The following is a 20,189-nucleotide window of genomic DNA, read 5'->3' as shown; positions in this document are numbered from 1 at the left end:
CATTGAATAAAGAATATACACATCAGTCTAGAGCACATGGGACATCATCTAGAATTGATTATTTGCTTGTATCTCGCAATGTATTAACAGATATTACTGAGGCACACATAGATCCCTGTGACATATTGGATCACTCGGTGGTCGGAATGACATGGAAGGGAGGGGAAGGTGAAGACATGTTGAAAAGCTGGACGTTTCCCACATATTTAATGAAAGATACACGATTTGGGGAGCATATACAAGACAAATGGGCAGAATTTAAACATTTCAATGAGGGCTCTGTTACTGAGACCAGTACTTATTGGGAAGCGGCGAAGGCTGTGCTGAGAGGTGAAATAATAAGCTATGTAGTGCAATATAAACGAATGAGAGATAGAGAAATAATGAGGCTTGAACAATTATTAGGTAAGCTAAACCGACAGTATGGTCTGAAACCCAATAATAGCATTAGACAAGAGATCTTGGCTATACAAACCACTTTAAATACTAAAATACATGAGAGAGAGGTGAAATCTCAGGCCTATTATCGTTTCCAGCTCTATAAGCATGGGAACAAGGGGGGCAAATATCTAGCGCGGCTTATAGCACCTAAGTTTGCTTCCCGAAATATAACAACTTTGAGAAATAAGAATGGGACTCTCATTCATTCCAATAAAAAAATTAGACAAGCTTTTCAAAATTTTTACCAGGAGCTTTATAAGGGATCAGATCAAGATGAATTACAAGGGGAATCTTATATGGAGGGTAGTCAAATTCCGAAACTGCAAAATGAAGACAGACAGAGGCTCAATGCTATAATCAGCACGGAAGAGGTTGGGTGGGCAATTAAACAGAGTAAATTAGGGAAAGCATCAGGTCCAGACGGATATAAAGCGGAATTTTATAAGTTGCTGGGGGACTCGATTATACCTACTCTGACTGAGGTATTTAATGAATGGATAGAGAAGGGCACATTATCAGATAATATGAATCTAGCTAGGATAGTAGTATTTCCTAAACCCCAACGGGATGAGCAGCTGGTTGCATCTTATAGACCCATCTCCCTAATAAATCAAGAAGCAAAATTATTTGCAAAAATATTGGCCAAAAGATTAGGGGGGATATTACCTCAAATTATACATCCAGCACAAGTCGGATTTGTTCAAGGGAGATCAACTACAAAAAATTTGCGGAATATCTTGGCCACCCTAGAAAGCCTAGGTCATTCCAAAGAGCAAGCTTTGATGATAAGTTTTGATGCAGAAAAGGCATTTGACAGAGTGGAATGGCCCTTTCTGTACTCGGTGCTAGAAAAATATGGGTTTAATGGCACTTTTGTGCAGGCGATTAGAGCACTATATCATAAACCAAGGGCACAGGTGTTGGTGAATGGAAATGTTACGGAGGAAATTCAGATTAGTAGAGGCACCAGACAAGGCTGTCCTTTGTCACCCTTACTTTTTGCGCTTCAACTAGATCCATTAATAAGAGATATCCATGAATGTGCAGCAATCAAAGGGGTAAAAATCAAAAGACAAGAATTTAAGATAGCCGCATTTGCGGATGACTTGTTAATGATAATTACGAAACCGAAAGATACTTTAGCGAATCTTTTGCAAATTTTTAAAGAATATGGAGACTATTCGGGATTCAAACTGAATATTGATAAGTCAGAAGCGTTACAGATTAATGTGGACATACATAAATTGTGGGGGAGAGATTTCCCATTGAAACGAGCACATAAATCCTTTCGATACTTAGGTATACAACTACCAGCTACACCAAAAGAGCTATATCAACTAAACATTGAGAAATTACTGGAACAAACTAAGCAACAACTAGACTCATGGGGCATGTTAACACTTTCGATGATAGGGAGAATCAATTTACTTAAAATGGTGATATTGCCGAGATGGTTATATATTTTGCAGATTTTACCTATAGCTTTATTGCAGAAAGATATCAGAAGTTTGTACCGAATAATGTTTAGATTTTGTTGGGCCAAAAAAAAAGCTAAAATACAACAAAAATACATGCTGGGAGGATGGAAGCATGGGGGGTTGGGAATTCCTAATATTAAATATTATAATATGGCATGTCTACTGCGACTAGTGAGGGATAGATTATTCCAAACAGATGATCACACACCAATAGAGATAGAAGATGCATTGTTTAGTCCATATCATTTTGTTACTTTACTACATATGCGACATATTGAAACTCCCCATGAATTTAGACACACCACTTTACTTAAACCTGTGAGGGAGGTGTGGAAATTTATAAGCACATTATTAGGGGGAGACCCAAGGATAACGGAGCTATTAAGTATTAGAGGGAATCCAAATTTTAAACCAGGAATAGAGAATAAAACTTTTAATGAATGGGGAAAAGTGGGTGTGACAACTCTGACAGATGTGTTAGAAAACAATGGGGATATCAAACCATTGCCGCGGCTGCTAAACCATGAGGAAGTGAGTTGGCATGATACTTACGCATATTATCAACTCCAACATTATATACAAAAGCTAAATAAAGAAACACTTAAACTTAGGACAGGTAACAAAATTCTCAATTTCTTTGAGGAAATTACAGAAAATGCCCCTACTATATCGCAACTGTATCAGAAAGTGTGGAGCATAACCCCTGAAAAGGACATGACTCTGTTAAGACAGAAATGGGAAAAGGATATAGGAAAAGAACTGCAAGCATGGGATATAGTAGCACAAATTAAAAGCATTCCAAATTTAATTGGAGGAATGGATTATAGAGAATGTGCATTTAGAATGATACATAGGGCATATTTTACTCAGATTCAACTGTATAAATCAGGGAGAATTGAAACAGCTCTATGCTTAAAATGTAATAGTGTTGAGAACTCCATATATCATGCGATGTGGACCTGTGTATTTATACAAAGATATTGGAGACAAATAACTACTTATCTTGCAGGAGTGTTGTGTAGCAGAGTGGCAATGAATCCGTTACAACTAATATTAGACATGAAAGAGACAAGACCGAATTTAAATGTGGATAAAATGTTGTTACGACGTAAATTGTGTCTGATAGCTAGGAAATGTATTATGCAACACTGGACGGCGCATAACCCGCCAAATTTCTGGCATTGGCGGAACCAAGTACACCAATTATTGGTATGGGAAGCAAAAGAGGCTAAAGGAAATGAAAAAAGAAAAAAGCAATTTCTTAGAATATGGGGGTGTTATTTGGAACAGATGTCGCAACAGGGAAGGAGTTTGATCATCAATACTTTATGAATGAATTCTATAAGATATCAGAATGAATAGAGATTGCAGAGGGTTGCAGAGGAGATTAAGAAGAAGAAGGGGAAAAAGGGGGGAGGGGGGGGTAAAGGGGGGAAGGGGGGGAGGGAATAAGAAAAGAGAACTAATGGTTAAAGGTTATAAAAATGAAGAAAGGCAACATACCACCATTGTGTAAGATAAATATTGTTTTATTATGTTATTACAAGATAATTGAGGAACAGAAAATGCTTGTGTTAGTTATATAATGCCAACAAGCTGTGGATGTGTTGATTTCTTTCATAATAAAAACAGTTGAAACATAAAGGAGGAATTGTAGATTAGTGTTAGGCAAAATAAAAATATAAACAAATTTTATCAACTAATCTCCATAGTCTTTTCCACTTAGTTTTAAAAACTTTGTACCACAGCATTAACAGAATCTAACAGGCAGTGCAGGATCTAGTTTAGTCTTCCCATCCACCCCTAGGACAACTCTTCATTTATAGTCGGTTATTGTAATTAGGGTAACAAGCAAGGAGTACTCTTACAGAGTTTTAAATACATTTCATTGCCATCTAAGAAGGAAATACTAACTAAATCATACAATATACTATATAAACTAAAAGACACTTTTATATTAGGCCAATATCCTTAATACTGTAGCAAGTTTTAAATTATTGAAAAACTCAAAAACACTAAGATGGAGTCAGCAGTCCAGCAGCGAGAGGGGTGCTATCCAGTCTTTTGCATTTAGTGTCACATGATTATCTCCCAGTTGGTGAGATGTCATATGTGTGTGCCCGATGCAAAGAGCTCCTAGCTCTCAGGGAACGTGTCCGTTCTCTTGAGGCTAGAGTAGCAGACTTGGTGGAGCTGAGGGAGACAGAGAGGTACATAGAGGAGACCTACAGGGATGTTGTAGAGAAGTCCCACCTCCAGTCTGGTAGCCCTTGTGCTACCTTGGAGGAGGGAGGTCTCCTAGAAGGAGAGCATCACCCTGGTGAAGTAGGAAGTACTCCTGTAGCCAGGACCTGCCCACCAGGGGATGTACTATCCTCTTGCACCGAGGATATGTCTCCAAGTGCTGCCCGGGAGGGAAAGGTTAGGACAGCTGTTGTAGTTGGTGATTCGATCATTAGGCATATAGATAGCTGGGTGGCTGGTGGACGTGAAGATCGCCTGGTGATTTGCCTGCCTGGTGTGAAGGTGGCGGACCTCACGCATCACCTAGATAGGATTCTAGATAGTGCTGGAGAGGAGTCGGCTGTCTTGGTACATGTGGGTACCAGTGACATAGGAAAATGTGGGAGAGAGGTTCCTGAAGCCAAATTTAGGCTCTTAGGTAGAAAGCTCAAATCCAGATCCTCTAGGGTAGCATTTTCTGAAACGCTACCTGTTCCCGGCGCAGTGCCCAAGGGACAGGCAGAGCTCCGGAGTCTCAATGCGTGGATGAGACAATGGTGCAGGGAGGAAGGTTTTAGATTTGTTAGGAACTGAGCAACATTCTGGGGAAGGGGGAGCCTATTCCGAAAGGATGGGCTGTACCTTAACCAGAGTGGGACGAGGCTGCTGGCATCGACATTTAAAAAGGAGATAGAGCAGCTTTTAAACTAGAAATGGGGGGAAGGCCGACAGTCGCTCAAAAGCGCATGGTTCGGAATAAGGTATCTTTCAAAGATATCACCAAAACAGGGAAGATAGGGTATCCTGATAGTGAGGCTGCAAAAGAGACCGTAGTAGATCAGGTGCCCCTAAATAAAAATAAAAATCAGACAAAAGATTGCAAATTAGTACTGTCAAGTACTAAGCATGATGTAAATAGAAACAACAAACATAGTTTGAAATGTCTATATGTGAATGCCAGAAGCCTAAGAAATAAGATGAGAGCGTTAGAATATATTGCACTAAATGAAAATTTAGATATAATAGGCATCTCTGAGACCTGGTGGAAGGAGGCTAACCAGTGGGACACTGTCATACCGGGGTACAAATTATATCGTAGTGATAGGGTGGATTGAATGGGTGGAGGGGTACCATTGTATATTAACGAGAGCCTTGAATCAAATAGATTGAAAGTTCTGCAGGAAACAAAACATGTGTAAAGGGGAAAAGGATAATGATAGGAGTGTACTACCGTCTGCCTAACCAGGATGAACAGACGGATGCAGAAATGTTAAAGGAAATTAGGGACACAAACAAACTGGGCAACACAATGATAATGGGTAATTTCAATTACCCTGATATTGACTGGGTAAATGTAACATCGGGACACGCTAGGGAGGTAAACTTCCTTGATGAAATCAAGGACAGCTTTATGGAGCAGCTGGTACATGAACCGACGAGAGAAGGAAAAATTCTAGACCTAGTGGAGCGCATGATCTGGTGCGGGAGGTAATGGTGCTGGGGCCGCTTGATAACAGTGATCATAATATGATCGGATTTGATATTAGCTTTGAAGTAAGTATACATAGGAAATCAAATATATTAGCGTTTAACTTTAAAAAAGGAGACTATGATAAAATGAGAAGAACGGTGAAAGGAAAACTTAGAGGAACGACTGCGAGGGTCAAAAATTTACATCAGGCGTGGATGCTGTTCAAAAACACCATCCTGGAAGCCCAGGCCAAATATATTCCGCGTATTAAAAAAGGAGGACGGAAGAGCAAACGACAGCCGGCGTGGTTAAATAGTGAGGTGAAGGAAGCTATTAGAGCTAAAAGAAAATCCTTCAGAAAATGGAAGAAGGAACCGACTGAAAATAATAAGAAACGGCATAAGGAATGTCAAGTCAAATGCAAAGTGCTGATAAGGAAAGCTAAGAGGAACTTCGAAAAAAAAGATTGCGTTGGAGGCAAAAACACATAATAAAACTTTTTTTTTAGGTATATTAAAAGCAGAAAGCCGGCAAAAGAATCAGGTTGCAATGTATTACACCAACAAGCAGGGGGTCACCGGATCTCGCCGTCTGTGTCAGGAAGCCCACCACCATGGTATGTTTCTCCAGGCCACGTAACTGGCTGGCGTCAAAAACAGTCTGGCCGACAGGTTGAGCAGGGTCATGCAACCTCACGAGTGGTCACTGAACATGAAAGTTGTCTACAAGATCTTCCGAGAGTGGGGCACCCCCTCGGTGGATCATTTTGCCACTCAGGTCAATCACAAGGTCCCTCAATTCTGTTCCAGACTTCAGGCCCATGGCAAACTAGCATCAGATGCCTTTCTCCTCCATTGGGGGACAGGCCTGCTGTATGCGTATCCTCTCATACCTCTAGTAGGGAAGACTTTGCTGAAACTCGAGCAAGACCGGGGAGCAATGATCCTGATTGCTCCTTTCTGGCCTCGTCAGATCTGGTTCCCTCTTCTTCTGGAGTTGTCCTTCGAAGATCCATGGAGATTGGAGTGTTTTCCGACCCTCATTACTCAGAACGAAGGGTCGCTTCTACATCCCAACCTCCAGTCTCTGGCTCTCACGGCCTGGATGTTGAGAACTTAGAAGTTGTGTCTTTAGGCCTTTCAGAGGGTGTCTTCTGAGTCTTGCTTGCTTCCAGAAAAGATTCCAAGAAAAAGTGTTATTCTTTTAAATGGAGGAGGTTTGCCATGTGATAGCAAGGCCCTAAATTCTATTTCTTGTCCTACATGGACCCTGCTTGAATACCTTCTACACAGAGTCTGGTCTCAAGACCAACTCCGTAAGGGTTCACCTTAGTGCAATCAGTGCTTATCAACGTGTAGAAGGTCAGCCTATCTCTGGACAGCCTTTTGTGGTTCGTTTTATGAGAGGTTTGCTTTTGTCAAAGCCCCCGGTCAAACCTCCACCAGTGTCATGGGATCTCAATGTCGTTCTCACCCAGCTGATGAAAGCTCCTTTTGAGCCACTGAATTCCTGCCATCTGAAGTACTTGACCTGGAAGGTCATTTTCCTGGTGGCTGTTACTTCAGCTCATAGGGTCAGTGAGCTTCAGGCCTTGGTAGTTCATGCTCCATATATCAAATTTCATCACAACAGAGTAGTCCTTCGCACTCACCCTAAGTTCTTGCCGAAGGTGGTGTCGGAGTTCCATCTGAACCAGTCAATTGTCTTGCCAACATTTTTTCCCCGTCCACATACCTGCCCTGGTGAGGACAAGTTGCACACCTTGGACTGGAAGAGAGCATTAGCCTTTTACGTGGAGCGGACAAAGCCCTATCAACAGTCCGCCCAATTATTTGTTTCTTTCGATCCCAACAGGAGGGGAGTCGCCATCGGTAAACGCACCATCTCCAGTTGGCTAGCAGATTGCATTTCCTTCACTTATGCCCAAGCTGGGCTGACTTTGGAGGGCCATGTCACGGCCCATAATGTTAGAGCCATGGCTGCGTCAGTGGCTCATTTAAAATCAGCCTTCATTGAGGAGATTTGCAAGGGTTCATCGTGGTCGTCAGTCCACAGATTCACATCTCACTACTGCCTTCAAAATGATATCCAACCCGATAGTCTGGGCAGTCAGTGTTGCAGAATCTGTTACGGGTTTAGAATCCAACTCTACCCTCCTAGGCCCATTTCTGTTCTGTTCCAGGCTGCACTCTCACTTAGTTGAATTTATTTTCTGGTCAATCTCTGTTATGTCCTCACCGTTGCGAGGCCCAATTGACCAATATTCATTGTTTTGAGTGAGCCTGAGGGCTAGGGATACCCCATCAGTGATAATCTTCAGCCTGCTTGTCCTCGGAGAAAATAGAGATACATACCTGTAGCAGGCATTCTCCAAGGACAGCAGGCTGAACATTATCACAACCCACCCTCCTCCCCTTTGGATTTGTTCCTTTTCTATATTTTGCTCTTTATTAAACTAAAGGTGACACGCTCGCATCGCGGGCGGGATCCTGCTCGCGCATGCGCAGTGTCTCGTGCAACGCCACATTCTAGAAAGTTCTTGTTTTTTCTAATTTCCGGGCTCCTGGGCCGTCGCGGAGGACGACCCATCAGTGATAATGTTCAGCCTGCTGTCCTCGGAGAATACCTGCTACAGGTATGTATCTCTATTTTACTTACCTGTAACAGATAGGGTAAGGGTAATGGGGATGTGATCTATGACTTTCTCTGTTCCTAGTGGGCTCACAATCTAAATATTGTACCTGGGGCAATGGAGGGTTAAATGATTTTCCCAGAGTCTCAAGGATATGCAGTGGGAATCAAATCCCCCAGATCCTTTGCCCACTGCACTAATCTCTAGGCCACTCCTCTGCTCCCCATTCAGTATTTGAAGCATCTGTGGTCATTACAACTTGTGGGAGCTGATGAAACAGAGGTCCCTGGAATAAATTGTCTCTCACTTCCCACCATTGAGTAAAATACATGGTGTGATCTCACAGGAACCTTAGGGGTCATTGTTTTCCATAGGCAGTAGGATTGATAATGCACACAAATGGGTCATGTCACCTGACAGCACTGGGATGGAATTGTTCTTCCAAAACTCAGAATTTAGCTCCTCGGTTAGTTTAAAGCTCAGAAGATTGAGGCAACGTAGGAAGGATTGTATGATTTATGAATCCTGCTTTCTGTGGAAAGAAGCTGTTACAGGTAGGCAGTGGCATAGCCACAGGTGGGCCTCACCCACTTAGGGTTCAGGCCCACCTAACAGTTTCACACATTTAGTGGTAGCTGGTGAAGATCCCAAGCTCTATCAGCTGAAGACTTCCCTCTGATGGTAAGCCAAGATGGAAAGAAGCGTTTTCTCGCCAGCTAAAATATTTTTGTTGGTGCTGGTGGGGGAGAGCACGTGGTGCCCATCCACTTCTTGCCTAGGCCCACCCAAAATCTGTTGTTTGGCTATGCCCCTGCAGGTAGGCAATGTTACTTTTTCCATCAACAAGCAATATTGAATCAGGCACACAAGTGAGTGACTCCCAAGCTTAGGGCTGATCCATTTTAAATTATGTTAGTCTTTTGAGCAGCCTGCATAGTCAGATGCAAGAATTAGTTCATAAGTACAGATTGGTTAGCACCATTAAAGCAAAGGCACTATGTTGCATGCAGTTTGGCTCAAGCAATAATATTCAGTGAAAGTATAAAGAGAGGACTGTGTTACAGAATTGTATAGAAGACGCTAACTCATTTGCTAGAGCTGTTTTGTAACTGGCATACAAGTTATATTAGGTCTAAAGGAGGCAAAAAGTTGAATGGTTTTCCTAAATAGTTAAGGATTAGATGGGAGCCCATTTACAGGGCTTTTGTGCAAGAATTTGAATATGGCTTTAGACAAAACATAGGAAAGAAATATTTCTTCATTCAAGTGAAAGTGGCACCATTTTAGGCAAGAATTTGGGATTTGATTGGAGAGCAACCTTGTGATGATGCTCATTGCTTGTAGGTTTTATATGTTAGCAGTGTCAGAAGCCCATTTAGGGAGCAATTGTATAACAGGGTGCCTAGATTTAAGCATCCAAAGGTCACACAGTAAGAGCCTATTTGATAAAGGAAAGTAGATGCCTACTTTCTTTTATAGAATACTAGCATAACTGTGAAATACACACACAACATTTAAGCATGAGCAGATGTAAGTGCCTCAGATCAGCAGATACCTATATATTCTGTAAGTTACTTCTGTAAGTGGGACCTCTGCCTTTGTCCTGCCCATGATCTACCTCTGTGTACGCCCTCTTGGAAATATGTGTTCTGTAGGTTAAGTGAGTATTTGCAGAATAGCATTTAGGCAGCATGCTGGCATATACGAGCATAAGTGCACATATACATACATATATTCAAGCATTCTAAACATTTATGCACATGATGTGCACATAAATGTTAGCACCTAGTGTATAGAATTGCCCTGTTAGTGTTGCAGATGAAATAATTGTTGCTAGCATGTACTTTCCAAGTAGAATTTCAGAAGTGCAATGACCAGGTGTGTGAAAGGAGACATAATTAGCACCAAAGTTAGGCCCCATAGCAAAGGGGGATTCCTTAATGAGGCATTTTATGAGGTAGGCCTTTCATGAAATGCAGTATTATATCAATTGTGATACTGGAAGTTTAATAATAAGATGACAGCACACTGAAGTGTATGCTAGTAGAAAAGGTCTCAATGTTGAAAAAGCGTTATAGACACTGTAATATCAGTGGTAAGAGGACCTGGGCTAGGTTTATGACTATTAAAAAAGTACCAGAATGAAAATACCTTCTTTTTGAAGGCAGATGTTCACATGTTGGAATTCTGAGCAACAATCAGGATGTCCTGGCTGTAGAACAGTAGCTAAAAGGGCATGATAAGAACCATGGTAGTTTAACTTCATTGGAACTTGTGCAGAACTCTCAGTATGAGAAAAATTTGAGAATAAGTGTAGAAGAATGACTTGGTTCATAGAATTTCAAGGTCATCCAGAGCTGGATGTAAAGGAAAGAATGGAACAGTGGAGAGGAAGCTTTGTATTCTCAGCACTGACAAAAGGTCAATCTCAGATGGTGCCCACTCCTGATAGAGGGAACTCAGAAGAGTTGCATCCAGGGGCCATCCATAAGGATGAAGTTTGACCGGGAGCAAATTCTGTGGCCTAGGTGGATATATAAATTCCAAATTCTGGGTGATTTCCAGCAAAGGGGCAGAGAGCCTATGCCCTCCCCTTGGTTATGTAAATACATTGGGGGTCGGTATTCAAAGTGTTTTAAGCGGACAAGAGAGACTCCATGGCTGGTTAAATCATTTGTGCAGGGCTAGCCACTGATATTCAGTTGCACTTAACCAGTTAGTGCCACTGAATATCAGCACTTACTACTAGACTGAAAGCTAGCTATTTTGTGGGTGGTCTGGGGGCAGAGTCGACACTTACGTGGTCAAGTGCCTAAGTTAAGCGGCCAAAGTGCACTGCATAAAACACAGTTCTAACTTTATGCGGCACCGCTTAAGCAGTTAAGTGCTGAATATTGCACTTAATTGCGTAAGAGAGAGCCTGCTGCATAAACCCGATATTTATTGTCAGTCCCAGGTATGGTCCAGCATTAAATATTGTGGCATAAAGCCGGCAGGGACTAAAAAACCGCTTACCGCCTCTGGCTGAATATTTATCCCTTTGCTACTTGACTGTCCATGTGAATAAGTTCAGAGGAACTGTGAAGTCAAGGAAAAATCTGCTATAGGATATGGAAGATTTCCCTGAGTTCCAAGTGGTTGATGTGAAGGGTTGTCTCGTATCTGGATCACATTCCCTTTGAATGCTGATTGTTGAGATGAGCTCCCTGCCCTTATATTGAGACCTGTCTAGACAGGACTAACTAATGCTGCCAAAGTGCAAAAGGAGCATCTCCTGCTAGGTTATGTTGGTGAATCTACCACTATAATATGAGGTGAAGCTGAGAAGGTGGGTAAAGAATAGCAGAAAAAGATAAGTAGTGTTCATCCCACTGGCATTTGAGATCCCAATGAGGATGTTACACTTTCAAATGTACTAAAGGGATGACATGGACAGTCATGGTCATGAGCATCTGTAAGAAAGCTCTGTCTGCGACCTAGGCACTGACTCTATAGTACAAACATGATTTATGAACATTTGGTTTCCATTCTCTGGAAGAAATGCTCTGGATTGGATGGTGTTCAAAAGTACTTGGTAGTCTGATACATTACAACCACAGACAGTCATTAAGATGGTCTCACTGACAATAAAGATGCTCAAGTCTGTTATTTCAATGGACTATCGACATATCAGGCTATAGTCATTTTAGGAGTGATAGGACAGGTCGAAAGGGTAGAGAAGTGGCACTTTATGTGAAAGACAGTGTTAAAGTGGCTGATATGCTGGAAACCTGGAGAAAAGAGGAAGCGATATGGAAAGAGACAGTGGAACTTGTATCTACATGGAAGGCATCTACAGACCTTTGGCACAAAGAGAGAAGCTGGACAAAGATCTCATTGAAGATATCCATAAGCTGGGATTGAAAGGGGAGGTGCTATTGCTGGGAGATTTCAACTTACCTGATGTGGATTCGAATGGCCCATTTTTTTCAAAATCAGAAAGAAGCAGGGAGACCAAAAGACCTTTGAGAAGAGACTCAAACTGAATATATCCTAGAGGAAAGGAGGGATAGGGGTGATATTATAACAGGCATTTAAGTATTTGTAAGGTATTAATATGCAAACAAATCTTTTTCTAGGAAAGGGGAAGCAGTAGAACTATAAATTGAGGTTGCAGGAGGGTTGACTTAAGAATAATATTAGTAATGATCTGCACAGAAACCGTGACAGGGGATCTGCCTTGATACTAGTGTTGCTCGATTTCTTGGCAGCCGTCAACACTGCGGATCATAATATCATGCTTACAAGACTGATAGAAACAGGTGTCTGACACAGTATCTACTTGGTTCAAATCCAGTGCTTTTTTTGTGCCGGTACGCAACGGTACGGCGTACCGGCACCTTTTTTTTTTGCTCCCCCCGCCCCGTGAGTCCATGTCCCGCACGCAGTGCCAGCCCCCATTTCCGGCCGCTACACAAAGAAAAAGATTTTTTTAAAAATTCAAACCTGGCTGAAACGCGGCACCCCGGCACTGTAGACAGCCATTAGGCATTGGCTGTTGCCCCGCAGCCGCTCCTCCTCTTGCCTCTACGTCACTGTGCTCCTCGGGGGTCTTCCTCCAGGGGCAGTGACGTAGAGGCAAGAGGAGGAGCGGTTGCGGGGCAACAGCCAATGCCTAATGGCTGTCTACAGTGCCGGGGTGCCGCGTTTCAGCCAGGTTTCAATTTTTTTTTAATCTTCTTTTTCTTTGTGTAGCGGCCACTGCTGCTCAACAACAGGAGAAGCAGCAGTGGCCGGAAATAGGGGCTGGTGCCACGTGCGTCGCGTCTTCGCGCCATTCGCGCCAAACTTGGCAGGGAGAGGGAATCCAACAGAGGGAAGAATTGGGGAGAGAGAGAAAGAGGGAAACCAAAAGAGGGAAGGATTGGGGAGAGAGAGAAAGAGGGAAACCAACAGAGGGAAGGATTGGGGAGAGAGAGAAAGAAAGAGGGAAAACAACAGAGGGAAGGATTGGGGAGAGAGAGAAAGAGGGAAACCAACAGAGGGAAGGATTGGGGAGAGAGAGAAAGAAAGAGGGAAAACAACAGAGGGACGGATTGGGGAGAGAGAGAAAGAGGGAAACCAACAGAGGGAAGGATTGGGGAGAGAGAGAAAGAGGGAAACCAAAAGAGGGAAGGATTGGGAAGAGAGAGAAAGAGGGAAACCAACAGAGGGAAGGATTGGGGGAGAGAGAGAAAGAAAGAAAGAGGGAAAACAACAGAGGGAAGGATTGGGGAGAGAGAGAAAGAGGGAAACCAACAGAGGGAAGGATTGGGGAGAGAGAGAGAGAAAGAGGGAAAACAACAGAGGGAAGGATTGGGGAGAGAGAGAAAGAGGGAAAACAACAGAGGGAAGGATTGGGGAGAGAGAGAAAGAGGGAAAACAACAGAGGGAAGGATTGGGGGGAGAGAGAGAAAGAAAGAGGGAAAACAGAGGGAAGGATTGGGGAGAGAGAGGGAAACCAACAGAGGGAAGGATTGGGGAGAGAGAGAAAGAAAGAGGGAAAACAACAGAGGGAAGGATTGGGGAGAGAGAGGGAAACCAACAGAGGGAAGGATTGGGGAGAGAGAGAAAGAGGGAAACCAACAGAGGGAAGGATTGGGGAGAGAGAGGGAAAACAACAGAGGGAAGAATTGGGGAGAGAGAGAAAGAGGGAAACCAACAGAGGGAAGGATTGGGGAGAGAGAGAAAGAGGGAAAACAACAGAGGGAAGGATTGGGGAGAGAGAGAAAGAGGGAAAACAACAGAGGGAAGGATTGGGGGAGAGAGAGAGGGAAACCAACAGAGGGAAGGATTGGGGAGAGAGAGGGAAACCAACAGAGGGAAGGATTGGGGAGAGAGAGAAAGAGGGAAACCAACAGAGGGAAGGATTGGGGAGAGAGAGGGAAAACAACAGAGGGAAGAATTGGGGAGAGAGAGAAAGAGGGAAACCAACAGAGGGAAGGATTGGGGAGAGAGTGAAAGAGGGAAAACAACAGAGGGAAGGATTGGGGGGAGAGAGAGGGAAACCAACAGAGGGAAGGATTGGGGGAGAGAGAGGGAAAAACAGATGGAAGGATGGGGAGAGAGAGGGAAAAACAGATGGAAGGATTGGGGAGAGAGGGGAAAACAGATGGAAGGATGGGGATAGAGAGAGAGGGAAAACAGGGAAGGATTGGGGAGAGAGAGAAAGGGAAAACAACAGAGGGAAGGATTGGGGAGAGAGGGGAAAACAGATGGAAGGATGGGGAGAGAGAGGGAAAAACAGATGGAAGGATGGGGAGAGAGAGGGAAAAACAGATGGAAGGATTGGGGTGAGAGGGAAAAACAGATGGAAGGATTGGGGAAAGAGAGAGGGAAAACAGATGGAAGGATGGGGGGAGAGAGAGGGGGAAAACAGATGGAAGGATGGGGAGAGAGAGAGGGAAGATGCTGGATGGAAGAATGCAGAAAGAAATAGGGGAGACACTGGAAGGATGGGGAGAGAAAGCAGAGCTGCTGGATGGAAAAGGGGAATAGAGAAAGACTGGAGAATAAGAGGAAGGGGCATGGGGAGAACAAGGGTGAGGAAAAGATGAAAAGCCACAGGTAGATGAAGGAAATTAAAGAATGGATAGTAAGAATGAATTAAATCTGGACAGAGAGAGAGCCTGAAAAATATTGAAGAAAGCAAAGAAAAAGGAGACAAAAATGACAAATGGCACAGAAGAGTTAAGCGAAAAGAAAAGAAAGCAGAATCACAGACTGGGACCAATATGGAAAGAAAAACAGTCACCAGACAACAAAGGTAGAAAAAAATCATTTTATTTTCATTTTAGTGTTTGTAATATGTCCAATTTGAGAATTTACATTGGCTGTCTTATTTTGCACTGGGTATACTGGAGCTGTAAGAGCTTACAGAGATTATTTATCATGAAAAAAATCACGTTATTTTTTTCTCCTATAGTACTATAATATTTTCAATGATGTCTGTTTATATGCGCCATGGCTGGTATAGGGGGTGTGGTTAATGTGGGTGTGGCTATCATAGGGGTGGGGCCATATGTGGTGACCCCGCCCATAATGAGTACCGGCACCTTTTTTTCTACAAAAAAAGCACTGTTCAAATCTGTAAGGCAGCAATGGCGCATCATTACCTTGAGCACTGAACTGTGGGGTGCCACAGGGATCCATCCTGTCTTTCATTTTATTTAATATCTACCTCAAGCCTCTGGCTGAACTGCTTCAAATGGACACAAAATTCTACATTTATGCTGATGATGTGCAACTACTCATCAGTAAGAGGGTGGAAAGGAACCAATTTCAAGTGATCAGTCACCACACCAGGATAAGATGCTCTAATGAAAATTTTATTTGGACCCAACACGGCCCCATGTTTCGGCTATAGCAGCCTTCCTCAGGGGTCTAAAAAATTACAAACATATAAAAAAACATTTACAAAAACATATATAAAAAAATTATACATTTACATAATTTATGAAAATATTTTAAAAATAATTATTAAACAATCAAAATACATTTGATTGTTTAATCTGTGATGTTTTAGTATAATTGCTAAGAATGTGTTAAAGATGTTTTTTGAAAAACTTTTATGGTAAATCTTTTGTAATTTTAGTTAACTTTCATATGAGGATTTGAAACAAAAAATTATTTTTAAAATATTTTCATATGTTATGGAAGGGCAGCTGCCAACAACATTAAAAGAGCTGTGGTGCACCTGTGGATCAGGACAAACTTGAAAACTACTGACCAGTCTCTAGCATTCCTTTCCTGGCAAAATTTATAGTCTGCAGTCAACTCAACGACTGGCTAATTGAAAGGCTAGACCCATGTCAATCTGGCTTGAGACCACACAAACAGCCGAAACAGAAGCGAAAGGACCCCCTCCCCCCCACTTCCCTCCCCTGTCGTTCATGACTCCCCCCCCTTCCCTCCCCTGTCGTTTCAGGACCTCCCTCCCCACCTCCTGCATGTTTTTACCTCGTGCACTGTAGGGATGCAGCTTCACACAGCCTCTTCTTTCTCTTCTGTTTCAGCTGTTCGTGAGGGCGGGAGCACACGAACAGCAGAAACAGAAGCGATAGAAGCGGCTGTGTGATGCGGATGACGTCACTGATCTACTGCCGGAATCAGACTACGGAGCCATGGTCCCAGGCAGAGACCGAACGTTGGAGGTGAGAATTATTATATAGGATCTACCTCAAGCCTCTGGCTGAGCTGCTTCAGTCAATGGACACAAAATTCTACATTTATGCTGATGATGTGCAACTACTCATACCCATTGAACGAGATCTACCCACAGCTCTAAGTAAACTGACTGCCTAACCGCAACTCAGAAATGGGCAAACAGCAAACTTTGCCTGAACCCAAATAAAAAAAGAGAATCTTTGGGTACCAAACACAAGTGTACAAATACCCGACTTCAAAATACTTTTTGGGAAGTATAAACTCCCCCTAAAATCACAGGTCAGTAATCTTGGGATACTGCTAGCTATAAAATCTCTTTCCATGTATTGAAAAGACAAGTCTGATCACAGTGGTCTATGCCATGATAACATCATTACTAGACTACTACTATTTAACATTTCTAAAGCGCTACTAGAGTTACGCAGCGCTGTACAATTTAACATAGGACAGTCCCTGCTCAAAGAGCTTACAATCTAAAGGACAAATGCACAGTCAGTCAAGTAGGGGCAGTCTAGATTTCCTGAAAGGTGTAAAGGTTAGGTGCCGAAAGCAACATTGAAGAGGTGGGTTTTGAGCAAGGATTTGAAGATGGGTAGGGAAGGGGCTTGGCGTAAGGGCTCAGGAAGTTTATTCCACGCATAGGGTGAGGCGAGGCAGAATGGGCGGAGCCTGGAGCTGGCGGTGGTGGAGAAGGGTACTGAGAGGAGGGATTTGTCCTGTGAGCGGAGGTTTCGGGCGGGAACGTAAGGGGAGATGAGGGTAGAGAGGTAGTGAGGAGCTGCAGACTGAGTGCATTTGTAGGTGAGAAGGAGAAGCTTGAACTGTATGCGGTATCTGATCGGAAGCCGTATCTGATCGATCTATCCGCCTACTACTGTTATGCCCTGTACACTGACCAAACCAAAAAGAGTTTGTATCAGCTCCAACTAGTTCAGAATGTTGCAGCACGACTGATAGAAGGCTGCAAGTAGCGTGACCACATTACACCCTTCCTGCAAAAGCTATACTGGCTACCAGTATGTTTACAGGGCTAAATTGAAAACTCTATGTCTGATTTTAAAGGTCCTCAGACAAAATGGGTCAGAGTACTTAAAGATCCTCTCAAGGATCATCACTATCTGTACCCTCGTCAAAAGAAACTATACAGTGTGATACCCGCCAGCGAGTCTTCTCAGGAATAGCCCCCACATTCTGTAATTTACTCCCAGAGGTGCTACATATAATTCATGACTATCTCTACTTCAGGAAGCAGGTGAAAGCCTGTCTTTTCTCCCAAGCCTTTAATACATTGGGTGACTGGCTATACACTCCTTCTACACCTGGACAAGCTTGCTACACGTACTATAATTTAGATCAGTTCCTTATCTCTTGCTTAACTATACAAAGAACTTGCTTTGAGTTTAGCTAACCATCAAATTATCCCAACAGACTGTACCACGCATCTTGTTCCCATCATATATTTATTCTTGGTCTCTCAGCTATATGGTAAGCCATATTGTAGAAAATCTTTAGCATCATATCTGTTAGTTGAATTTTCTAATGCATGCTTATTAGGTGTACCATTAGTATTATGCTAACATTGTATTACATCTCTGGTATTTGAATTCCAGTGCTGTTAAATGTGTATATTTTTGATACTGTTTCATGGTAGTTCTATTATTAGGTTTCAGTTTACTGTTTTCAAGTTTACCTCATTTATTGTATTTGATCTTGGTCATTTTACTATTGTTATATTGTTAACAAAATTGTATACACTGCTTTGGGTGAATCTCTTCATAAAGGCAGTTAATAAATTCCAATAAATAAATAAATAAGATCAAGACTATATGTTGGCAACACATGTTATGAGTGTATCATGTTGGGAAGACTGGATGGACCATGGAGGTCTTTATCTGCCATCTTCTACTCTGTTGCTAAGATTCTATAACCATAAAGAGCATACAGTTGTCCAGCTAATGACTGGCTCCCCGACAGCCAAAACGGAGAAGGTTTAGATTCTTTAAGTAAAGTTTCCTGCACAGAGATAGGACAAAACAAAGTGAACACTGCAGGCAGGAAGTTAAGGTTTCCAAAGAAATGTTAAATTTCAAAGAACTTTGATTTCATACTGAAGAAAACTAATAAAAACTACATATGAATAATTTTGTTGGGAGAGCTTGGTCACACATTTGGCAGAGCAGAAGATGAAAACTAAATAGATGAGATTGCTGTGTGTGGGAAGGGATGTGCAGTCCCAGAACTTTACACACTGTTTTGAGCTCTGGGACAGCAGTTCATACTGGTGCTGTTGGTTGATGTTAACTACTTATGTATCTGACTCAATCTTGCTTGTCAACGGAAAATGAATTCTTCACTTACAGCATAGATGACTTTGTTTGCTCTGGATTTCACTCCAAATGTAGACTTTCAGTTTTAGGCATTTTAGTTAATTTTACAAACTACTATAGGTTTTACTAGGATTCTAAATATAATTTAATATTTTTTTTGTCGTGAGCGCTAAAAGAAAATATTTGTTTTGCCATATTACTGGTTAGTGCAGTGGACTTTGATCCTGGGGAACTGAGTTCAATTCCCACTGCAGCTCCTTGTGACTCTGGGCAAGTCACTTAACCCTCCATTGCCCCTGGTACAAAATAAGTACCTGAATATATGTAAACCGCTTTGAATGTAGTTGCAAAAACCTCAGAAAAGCAGTATATCAAGTCCCATTTCCCTTCCCTTCCCTACTTAGATGGAAGATACCTCCTATAGTCATGTAAAGATACCTTAGTCCATTAAAAAGTCTATTTATTAGAATAATTATGGATACATTTTGAAATAAAATATCTTCATTATACTGTAGTAGCTCACAAGAACAGACCTGCACCTTCTGGGTACCAACTACATATACTGCTCTGTTAAGGGAAGTCCACACACCACCAGTGTAAAATAGTTTTCAAGCTTGGGCAGTGCACCCAATATCTGATATACAGAAAAAGAAAACTCTGGCTTTACATTCAGAAATGTTCATCACCATAAAGATAAAACAGTGTCACAATGGTGTGTGCATGTTAAAGCACATTTGTGTTGTGTTGTGTTGAAATGTCACAAATTTACTATGTGATGTACATTCTGTTTTATTTGTATTTTTCATACTTCACCTCATAGCATATAGTCTGAAATATTTTTAATGTGTTTTTCCTGTCTATGGAAATATATACTACTAGTTCTCTAAACTTATATAATTATTGTGTTTATTCATAGATATCAACAATGTTTTTGAATCCATTGGTTCAAATATCACCAGCTTTTCTAAAGTGATTCCTTTTCGTTATCTACTATCCAATTTAACAGTGCATCTTTCTCAAAGTGAAACGTATATCCGAAATTACTTCCCTGTGATGGAACAGTATGATTTCTATAGGTGGGTATAGCACTTATGTATTTAAGAAGATATTGTAGTGGAAATTAAGAGGATAATATTCAGTGGCAGTGATGAGTATTTTAAACATCAGATATGGGAAAGGAGGAGACACTGGATGGAAGGAAGAGAAAGAGAGGGAAGATGCTGTATGAAAGAGGGGAAATGGAAGGGGGAAGAGGATAGCGTTAGTAAAAGACTAGGGAATTAGAGGAATGGGAGAGCCAGGGTGAAGGAAAGAGATGCAAAACTTTAGGCAGACAGAGTAAAAACAGGGAAATTAAATACTGTGTAGTAAAAATGAACTAAATCTGACTAGAAGGTCAGAAAAATAAATTGAAAGAAGCTAAAAGGAAAAAG

General features: G+C 42.0%; 1 protein-coding gene across 1 annotated transcript in view; it reads left to right on the top strand.

Annotated features, from left to right (window-relative positions):
* Positions 1 to 20,189, top strand: part of PROM1 (prominin 1) — a 330,624-nt gene that overhangs the window by 122,097 nt on the left and 188,338 nt on the right. The window contains exon 10 of the mRNA XM_030191212.1: positions 19,673 to 19,832. Coding sequence (XP_030047072.1) covers positions 19,673 to 19,832 — 160 coding nt within the window. The remainder of the gene's footprint in view (positions 1 to 19,672; positions 19,833 to 20,189) is intronic.

The sequence above is a fragment of the Microcaecilia unicolor genome, chromosome 2 (assembly GCF_901765095.1).
Source record: "Microcaecilia unicolor chromosome 2, aMicUni1.1, whole genome shotgun sequence".
Classification (NCBI taxonomy): domain Eukaryota; kingdom Metazoa; phylum Chordata; class Amphibia; order Gymnophiona; family Siphonopidae; genus Microcaecilia; species Microcaecilia unicolor.
This window is presented reverse-complemented; position numbering and strand designations above follow the sequence as displayed.